General features: G+C 37.6%; 1 protein-coding gene and 2 long non-coding RNA genes across 3 annotated transcripts; all 3 read left to right on the top strand.

Moving 5' to 3' along the window:
- The first annotated feature begins 1,440 nt into the window (after positions 1 to 1,440).
- On the top strand, positions 1,441 to 2,660 carry LOC103401159 (uncharacterized). Its single transcript, XM_008339872.3, has 2 exons — positions 1,441 to 1,689; positions 2,265 to 2,660. Exons 1-2 carry the CDS (start codon positions 1,655 to 1,657, stop codon positions 2,479 to 2,481), a joined length of 252 nt encoding a protein of 83 aa, XP_008338094.2. The 5' UTR covers positions 1,441 to 1,654; the 3' UTR covers positions 2,482 to 2,660.
- Positions 2,661 to 4,201: 1,541 nt separating this feature from the next.
- On the top strand, positions 4,202 to 5,660 carry LOC103401160 (uncharacterized). Its single transcript, XR_523847.4, has 2 exons — positions 4,202 to 4,568; positions 4,696 to 5,660. It is a non-coding gene; the product is annotated as an uncharacterized lncRNA (long non-coding RNA).
- A 2,333-nt stretch (positions 5,661 to 7,993) lies between these two features.
- LOC103401161 (uncharacterized) lies at positions 7,994 to 9,504 on the top strand. Its single transcript, XR_523848.4, has 2 exons — positions 7,994 to 8,259; positions 8,385 to 9,504. It is a non-coding gene; the product is annotated as an uncharacterized lncRNA (long non-coding RNA).
- Positions 9,505 to 9,832: the final 328 nt, after the last annotated feature.

The raw sequence follows: 9,832 nt of genomic DNA, 5'->3' as shown, positions 1-9,832 counted from the left end.
ACGGTATGCGTCTCCTTGAGTAATGGAAATGTAATGGACTATGAGCGCGAGATTTAAGTTGAGATATGTTAAATTTGCAGAGAAATAGGGTGAAAATACCCCCAGTTCAATCGTCGGTCAAAAAATCTGACGCCGGGACAGTTGAACCGATCTTGGACCAGTTTGGGTTGCTACCGTGGTGGCTGCCACTGTGGTGCCTCGTGTAAGTGGTGTCGCTCCACTCGTGGATCGTCGTGGTGGGGCTATGCCTTGATCTCCATCACTTGGTCCAAATCTTTGAACGTAGGAAGTTTCGTTCGTTGTGGTTTTCGAATTTCTAGTCGTTGTACTTTTCTTTTATGTTTATTTAAAGAACTTTATAAAAAATTCTAGGAATAAGAACGTACAAAAAACAAATGAACAAGAAATGAGAAACTTTGAATCCGAGAGTCTTCTTCGAGCATGTGAATCAAACTCTCAATGAAAGCACCAATTTGTGGATGCAAATTTCCTTCTTCTTCTCCTTTGATGAAAATGCACTTGCAAAACAATAACACCTAAGATCAAGACCAACAGCCTCACGCGCCCATGATGAATGGGTGGGGCTTTGGTTGAAGAATCTCATGTGCCAAAGTAAAAATTTGAGAGAGAAAATGTTTAGAGAATTTTAGGGAAAGAATGGACTTAGATTTTTTGGGAAATGAGGGGCTATATATAGGGGTGTGGCTGGCCTTATTTGGAGAAATAGCGGTCGGCCACTTATGGTGGAAATTTGGCTCTAATTGCAAGATATTATGCCAAATAATATCTTATAATCAATTATGCCAAATAATATCTTACAATCAATTAGGTAATTAATCAATCAATTTTGGTAATTAATCCCAATTTCAAAAGAATAATTGGGACGTATCTTGTGGGAGAGAATTTGATGAGGAGTGATGAGAGAGTTTTGAATAAATATCATTTTGATCACCTTTGACCTTAATTGAGCTGTTATTGTCCGTTGCATGCGCGTGAGAGTCCCGGTATGCCTCAAGAGTAATTTGTCTTTTTAACCCCAGAAGTGGACACGTGTCGCCTTCATATTTTTCTTGATTATTTTTAGCTCCACACACATGGTTGGTCGAGGAATTGATATCTTAAAAAAAAAAAATGGTAACACCACATGGCTGGTCGATTATACTTCATTGTAAATACTCAATGATAGTTAAAAATCAAGTGAACGGTTACATCTTAAAATTACTAATTTTCAATTATTAGGTTCTGGTTGACCTAATGGTGTATCGCGCGGGTAAGTGACTGAACCAGAAAAGGACAGTTTGGAGTCTGTAATTAGAATGTGGAGTGTATGGTGTCCCATTATTCACAACTATCCATTTATTTGTAATTGTGTTATGGCGTGAAATGGATCTGCGTCCCATAGAACCGGACATACTGCTATTCCTAATCGAGGACTTCCACTATTTCTCACCCGTATATATTTACTGGTTCATCGTGGTGAATTTTCCTTTCATGTATTTATAGGAAGTTGTAAAGTCCTGCAAGAATGCAAAAGATGATTCATGCAGTATAATCACTCAGAACCCAATCCTCAGCGCCGACGAACTTGGGTCGAATTGCTTCCGGGTCGGATTAAGGCACAACTATTTCCAGTGATCCAGATAGTAAACACAGTATGGACAAGGCACAAGGCCCCAATCAGAAAACCGGGTTAGTCGCTCGTTGCTTCATGAATTCAAAACTTTCCAGTTTTTGTGCGCGGGTAATAGTATCTAGTCATACTTGAGGATGAATTCTTTTTCGAATGTGTTTTCATTCATATAGTTTTGTTCATAAGCGCTTTTGTTCAAATCGATGTTATAAGCAATAGTCCGGGACTCATGATAAGAAATCAAGTGGTTCTTGACGAAACGTTTTTCACTGACTTGCCAACCGAAAGAACCACAAATACTTTCTTGGCCAAACAGTGTCGTAAAAGTTTGTTTTTTGTGATTTAAGAGTGTTTTTAACTATTCTAAAAGCACTTTCAAGCAGACTTATTTTTTGATACATCATATATTTTTCATGGTTTTAGATGTACATTCATGCAAAAATTCAACCTGATTAATGTAAAGTTCGACCCGGTTTTTAACTTTTGTTGGAATCCACAGATAGATTCATCATGAAGACTATTATGAAAATTGACAGTCTACAACGTAAGCAGTTTATGTTGCTAAACAGTTGAAAAAGAGTTTTGTTTATGATTAGTAGCTAAATGTTATTAGTTTGTGTACGTTCGTATTTAGAGATGTGATGTCCCAATCATTTGGGGAAGGGTATGCGACGAGGTCTGATGAAGAAGGATTTGGAGGGGTGTTTTCAGACAACCAGACTCTTCCGAAGACGGAGCAGGACCAGCTGATCCATGCGAACCACCCGGCATATGACAAGACGCAGGGAAGTGAAGTTAAGGAGAAGGAGAAAGGGCGATGCCAGACCCAGCCCAACGCATCTACAAACTAATTAAGCACCCGATGCCAATACCCTAATGTCTGTGCATAATGACTGTGGATAAGTGGCTTTTTATATAATTCCTTTTCACTTTTTAAGTTTTATTTATTTAAATTTTTGTTATACATGTTCATCATCAAGAGCGCATGGACGCTTAATTTGAGTGATTAAACTATAGTTCTTTTTGGTAACGATCTTTCATTTGGATTAACATCATAATTTGTGTGTTAAAACCGAGTCATCTAATCCAACATAGATTGGATTGTGAAGTGTGAACTTTACATCCTTGTTTTTTTTTTTGGTCAAATGATAGATTTTATTAGATTAGCCACCAACGAAGTTTGAACCACGCCGTCATCCTGGTTTGATTCGTGAAACCTAGTCATATCAAGCATTTTAAAGCTACGTAAACCTTAAAAAATTGAATGCTAAAAGCGGTAAACTCAAATGCCCATGAGAGGAGAAGAACCATCAAAACTAACGGATAGGTTGGCATGGAACCTCAAAATCAAAATCCGTCAACTATCCAAATTCAATTCAATTCAAGAGAGTCATAAAAGTTGATAAAAGTTGAATTGGACCGGTTATTTCAAATTGGATTGAACTGTTAATGCTCTTACAACTATTAACCAGAAAGGACCGAAATCAACCAGTTTCTTATGGCCCAAGGAACAAGCCCGACCCAAGCAAAGCCAGCAAGACCAAAATCACAAAACCTAAGGGAACTAAGTATAAACAAACTAGGGACAGAGGCTTATTTGAATACATACAATATTATTTACGTTGAGGAGCGAGGGAGTTGACTAAACCTTACAATGGGTTAGCCATAATATTTTAGTTTAAATTCAGTATTGGCGAGAATCAAATTGGATACTTTTCACTTATAAGGGAAGATGAATACTAATACATTGTAGTATTAAGTGGCAAGAACAAGCAGCCTTTTAGGAAAAAAGAAGGTCAAGTAGACATCCAAAAACCAGCATTTCATCACAAACCAACACAAGAGCATTGGAAACAGGTCATACTTACGTAAGTCACACAATAAATTAGTCATAGTTACATTTACACCTAATTAGGTTACTAGTCATTCATGAAAGAGTAGCTATGTTTCCACTCGTTGTTATCTCTAGACATTCTATTTATTTGGACACCCTACTAAAATTCACTTTTTTCTCTGGACACCCAACTTTAATTTATAATAGGGGTGTGATATCTACACACCTCATTTTACTTCTCACACACCTTTTTAATTTTCGGCCGTCGGATGGGATGAAGTAAAGAAGATCAACGGACAGAAATTATCAAGGGGTGTGTGAGAAGTAAAATGGGGTGTGTGGATAGCACACTTCTTATAATATTTCAAACTTGACCCTAGATTAAAAATAGACAAAAAATAAAATAGTTTCACGACCATCCATCTTCTCCAAAAACTGTAAATCTAAACCCCAGTTCTCAATAATGTTATTAAACTTAAAAAAAAATAAAATTGTGGGTGTCCGGATATCAAAATTTGGTGAATAGGTGTTGCAAATACGCAAGGCCTGTAATTTGGGGCTTGGTCCATATCAGCCTCTGAAGGCCCAAAGAACAAAACCCACCAGCCCAGATATGTCGAATAATCTAGAACCGAAATAACCATTCGATGCGGCCAAATAAACTACATGTCGTGTTTGATAAGGTCAATAACGAGGAACGTGCTTTGCAATAACGCAATGTTTTCTCCGTGATTTCCCCACCGCCAAATCCACCGAACCCATCAATACCAGCCGTTGATCACAATGATAAGAAAACAATCTCAACCGTTCGTGTCCATTTATCCTCTTATAAATGTAGGTTAGGGTGCCTGCTTATCAACCATTCAAGATTCAACGCCACCAAATCTTCTCTCCACCCCCCCCCAACTCCCGACCTCTTCTCCAGATTTACGCTCCATGGATTGTTTTCGCTGTCGATTCCATCGGATTCGCGTCGATCGTCTAGAGATCTACGCGTTGACGGTGGTTTGAGATTGTGAGGTGATGGATTGAGCTGCTTTTGAATTCAGCTGCTTTCACCAGCGCGAGCTTCTGTGTTCGCCGATCTTCGATTCGGATTTACAGGTTCATATATGTTTTTGATTCGTTTTACTGATCTGGTTATGAATTTATGTATGAAGTCGTTATTGTATTTGCCTTTTTGCTGCTGTCCTACAGATTTTGATTGATGTATGTTTTTGTATCCAAACAGATTTCGCAGACGGAGATCTAACCATATCAGAAGGACGCGACATCGTTTCAGCTGCTGATCTCCTGGTGGCTGAAGAACATCTATCAGACGATTCACATGTAATCTTGATCGAGGGTCATGATTGTAATTTCATGAGTGTAGCCGGAAGATTGTGGGGGTTTTGGGTTGGGAGTATTGGTTGAATTGGATGGATGTATAAGATATCGGGACGAAAGGCTCGGTGGAAGGGCCGAGTCCTGGACCGATCTTTGTCATCCGACCTTTGCCATGACAGGTGCGCTTGCATGGCGGGTCAAAAAAATATCTCAATAAAAAATAACGAATTTTTGGTTTTGAGGGGAGACAGCATGGGTTTGTTTTGCCCAGGGTCTCTCCTCCGGTGTGGTGTGCGCTCTCTGTCTTTGTCTTTTTGTTCCATGTTTCAATTTTGCTTGCCGCCAACTGCAAACAGTCGGACATGGATTCCGGACAACTACAAATGCATCGATATCTCGCCTCCAAAGGTATTATCTGACAGCCTATTTCAATTGATTTGCACAGGAAACATATAATCACGTGCACGATTAATTAGGTCTCATTCTCACATGTGGGATTAATCTAATTTTGTATACACTATGAAGCCTTCACTCGATATAACCTATAATTCTTGGAGCTTAGGGATTGATAGAAAGAATAATAATAATTTTTCAGTTTGCTAATTGTGGAGTTCTTCAATCAACTCCTTTATTTTGAAGGTAAACTAAGTTATTTAATCCAGAAAAAAAAGCACCTGTATTGTTTTAAAGCTAAATTAAGTTATTTAATCTATATTTATTGTTGAGTACAAATTACAGTATTTGATCCAGAAAAAGAACTTTGTAATTGAAAGATCCAAATCATGACCAATAATTACGTCGTAATTTTACAATCTACTTATGCCACTCTACACATTCTATCATACTACTTAACAATTCCCGCTTCCAAAATCTATCCGGCTTACCTTTTAAAGTAGAGCCTATGATACCATTATGCACTGATTATTGCCTCGATATTATTGTACTTACGAATTCTATGAGCTGAGAGTAGGATTGTGTTATCATATACCCTGAAGTGCCTATTTTGTTATTGTTTGATCTCAATGGATGTTACTAGATATTTTGAGGTCTGTTAATGCATGGCTCTTTGTAATATCATGTAATTATGTTGCTTTGGCTGCCATTGTTGCAAGCCGTGCCTTGTATTCAAATTAGACGATTCTAGGGAAGTTGGCTGCCGGAAGGTCTCTTCTCGAGGATTCCTAATAGCCAGAATGAAGTCTCTCGTATCATTTACAAGTTAATGGAATTTCTACTCAAATACAAGCTGTGTGGTCGTAGGGAAGATCCAAATTTCGTTACATTGCAGTCTCTTTTCCCAGAACTTGAGATGACCAAGGAAACGAGTTGAGCTTCACTATCTTTTGTCTTTGAAGTTTTAAATCTCAGCAAGTAATATTTTCAGTTAATTTACCTTATGTGATTGAATCCATTGTGAGGATTATTTCATGTGCCCATTATCATTTATTTATTCTGTTCATTTGTTCAGTTTAGATAGAATATTCCCCCCCCCCCCCCAAAAAAAAATTTTGATTGTAAAATTGTTCTATTGAATTGTGGGTGGATCAGATTGTGGTGTGTGGATTTGCTAGATTTACACTTAGTGATTTTGATTATGTTTCAAACAGTATTTCCGCGTATCCGTTTTATGTTTCTATTATTGTGCTTCTATGATGATTACTTACGTATGCTGTTTTGGTCAGTTTATGATATCTTTCTTGTTATGATCAACTGCGATTTAACCCCAAAAGAAAAAAAAATGGCTGGAAGCATTTGTGTTACTGTAAATTGTTTGTAAAAATGAAACAGCGGCGTTGTGAGTTTGGACAAGTTGGATGCTGTTTAGGGTTGCATGAGAAGGTGTAGGTTGTTTTGTTCCTGGGCTGTGGAATAATTGTGTGACTGTTGCTCTGCTTTGTAGTTTACAAGTTTGGATCAGGGTTTAGAGATCGACGAGTGTCCCGGTCTAGTGGTATTTAACTCCCGGTCTAGAGGCATTCAACTCATATGGATGGCAAGTATGTGTAATATTTACATTGTTACACTGTTATTGTTGGTTAATTGCGGGGCTTAGCTTAATTCTCCTTCATTCGAGTTAAATTCAATCCCCATTCAAGCAGACATCGCCCTTTTGCTAAACGTGAGTTGACAGGTAATTAGGATGTACTGGAAGCTTGTTATTGGAAAGAAGAAACTGAAAAACTAGGTGTGAAAACTTTGTTGGTGGTGTTTCTCATTTTGCCTCGTCAGTTGAAACGAAGATCTGTAAGCTCAAAAATGGTAGAGCGCTCAGGGTCCTTGACTGGGCTTATGAGAGGTTGGTGGTTCGAATCCATCCAGATCTGCTCTGAATTGACCATTAGATGGTTTGGTTATGTCGGGTGAGGGTTTAGGTTTGCCTTCTGTTTCCTTTTTTCGGTCTCTTTTTTTGCTTTTACTTTTTGATGCAAAATTATATTTACTCTAAAAGGGTTGGGAAAATAATTGTCCGTTTGGAAGAGTTCTTAAAATAGTTGAAATAACTTTTAGTGAAATGTTTTTGTTACTAATTTTTAATAAAAATATCTTGGAAAAACATTTAAAGTGTTTCAATATTTTTTCTAGCTGCTTCACATTTTTAGTTTTTTTTTTTCATCTAAAATTATGAAAATAAGATATTTTTAAATGTTTATTAAATATTATTTTAAGCTCAATTGTTTTTAATATCCACTTTTTATAAAAGTATTTTAATATCAAACTAGTACTTTGGTTGTTACACCGATTTAGGCAGCTCAAGTATCTTTATACGTAAACATGTCCCGATTGGAACTAGATTATTTACTTTTTGAATATTGCCAGCATTTTTGTGGCAAATACAATATTCTAGAAGCATGATTAAGAAAAGGGAAAATTAATATAAAATTTTGAAATTTTTTAGTAAAGTAAATAGTATTATGATTACTTTTTAATATAAAAATATAATTTTTCATTAAAGTAAACAGTTTTTTCTGAATAAACATCTCTCGAGAAAATTGGCGCGGGTGAATCCTAATTATAGTACAAGACTAATACGCACATGTGCTGGATTCCCACTCCACCTACGAAAGCGGCAAATTAATGTGTCCTGGTTGGTAACCGGTACCACCCTTCCCATATCAGCCTTCGATTTCAAAGACAGAAATTCGATCCTAACCGTCCATAGCATCCCATCTCCTACTATAAATTACGTTAGGCTGTGTGAATCTAAAACCATTCAACGGCTTCAATGTCTCTCTCTCTCTTTCTCTGTTCACAACTCTATTGGTCCTCCAGAGTAGTTCTACTCCTGCAAATCCAGTCTGCATTGATTGCTTTCTCTTTCGATTTCTTTTGAATTCTGGTAGATTGATTAGAGATCCGTATATCGATGCCGGTTTTAGGTTGTGAAGATGTTTTGCGCTGCTGTTGAATTGAATAGCTAGTTAAAACCAGCTCGATTTGTTGTTCTTCGATGTTCGATTCAGATTTACAGGTTCGTATGTGATTTCCATTCGTTTTTCTTATCTTGATATGCTATCGATTTGTAAATCTCCAAGCTCAATTGATTCAGTAGTTCCCTACAGTTTCTGATTGCTCCGTGATTGTTAATCCAATCAGATATGGCCAAGGAGCTGCTGTCGAATTCAAGGAGGTTTCAGGCCTTGACGTTTCCGAGCTTGATTCCAGCGTCGTTTCAGCCTCTGCAGAACCGATTCTCTGGTAGTTAATGGTGCTGTGAGTGACGCACATTCGTAAATCCAAGGGCATGAATGTAATTTGACGAGTGGGAAGCTGAAGGCTGGGGGATTTGGGGAGTGGGGATAGGTTATGTATCGGATGTATAAGATGTCGGGACGAAAGGTTCAGAGAAAGGGCCGAGTCCTGGACCGATCTTTGCCATGACAGGTGCGCTTGCATGGCAGGTCAAAAAACATATCGCAATAAAAAGTAACAATTTTTTGGTTTGGAGGGGAGACGGCATGAGTTTTTTTCTCCCCAGGTCTCCCCTCCGGTGTGTGGTGTGTGCTTTTTGCCTTTTCGTTCTCCCTGTTTTAGTTTTGCTCTCTTGCCACATGCATACCAGTCGAACATGGATTGTTGGCAACAGCAACAACCTCGAAATCTCGTCGCCAAAGGTATTAATCTAACTAAATCTATTTGCACAGTAAAGTCATAATTAATTAGTGTCGTGCTCAAGTTGTGATGGTTCATAGTTGCATATATATCGTTAATCATGTATGTTTACAAAGATGGCCATCGGCGCATCAAATTTATTTCTTTTGCAAGTCATATTAACAGGCAAATTCCAGACGTGTGCAGTAATTGTTGCCTCGTTACGAAGCTACTACAAATTTTATTAAATGAGAATGCAACAGTGTTATGTTATTCTTTCATAATTTGATCACAACGGATGTTATGTTATATTCTGGGATCTGGTTGTAATATCATGTAATAATGCTTTTGGCTGCTATTGATGCGGCCATCGATGTATTCCCGTAGTTTGTTGCAAGGGAGTGTCTGCTGGAAGCTCTGTTTTTTTTTACGAGCCCCAATGATGTTTCTGCTCAAATAAAAGCTGCTTGGTCATGCGGAAATTCTAATTCCGTTGCCCTGCAATCTCTATGTGAAGTTTTGAGGTGCAATGATACAAGTTGAGCTTCACATTCCTTTTGTTGTAAAAGTTATTGCAAGTCCTCACAACGAGTCATTACAAAGATTATTTCAGATTTGACGATCAGTATTATGTATTTAATTATCTTATTCATGTCGGAGTTATGCTTGAATACTTTGCACGTAATTTTTTTCTATTGAATTTTGGAGGAATTGGAGTTATTTTGTTTGGAAGATACAGGTTTAGTTGATGTGAATGTAGTCGACGGAACTATATGTAGTCTGTAGTTCTTTTTTGGCAGTAGAGTTCCATTTGTTGGTTTTGATTTTGAATATGTTAGTTTAAACGTCATGCTCAGTCTTTGAAGGATGTCTTCCTTGGCATTCGTCTTTGAAGCCACTGTTGATAAGTGTTTGTTTATCTTTTATATTTGTTGTTGAAAATGAGATTGAAA

The sequence above is a fragment of the Malus domestica genome, chromosome 15, assembly GCF_042453785.1.
Source record: "Malus domestica chromosome 15, GDT2T_hap1".
NCBI classification, from domain to species: domain Eukaryota; kingdom Viridiplantae; phylum Streptophyta; class Magnoliopsida; order Rosales; family Rosaceae; genus Malus; species Malus domestica.
Note: the sequence above shows the minus strand (reverse complement) of the source record. Positions and strands in the feature narration are given on the sequence as shown.

Excerpts from the sequence above, each read along its gene's own strand:
- LOC103401159 (XM_008339872.3), top strand. The coding sequence starts at position 1,655 with ATGGACAAGGCACAAGGCCCCAATCAGAAAACCGG. Across the intron at positions 1,690-2,264 it reads GGCCCCAATCAGAAAACCGG|AGATGTGATGTCCCAATCAT; the intron begins GTTAGTCGCTCG and ends GTTCGTATTTAG.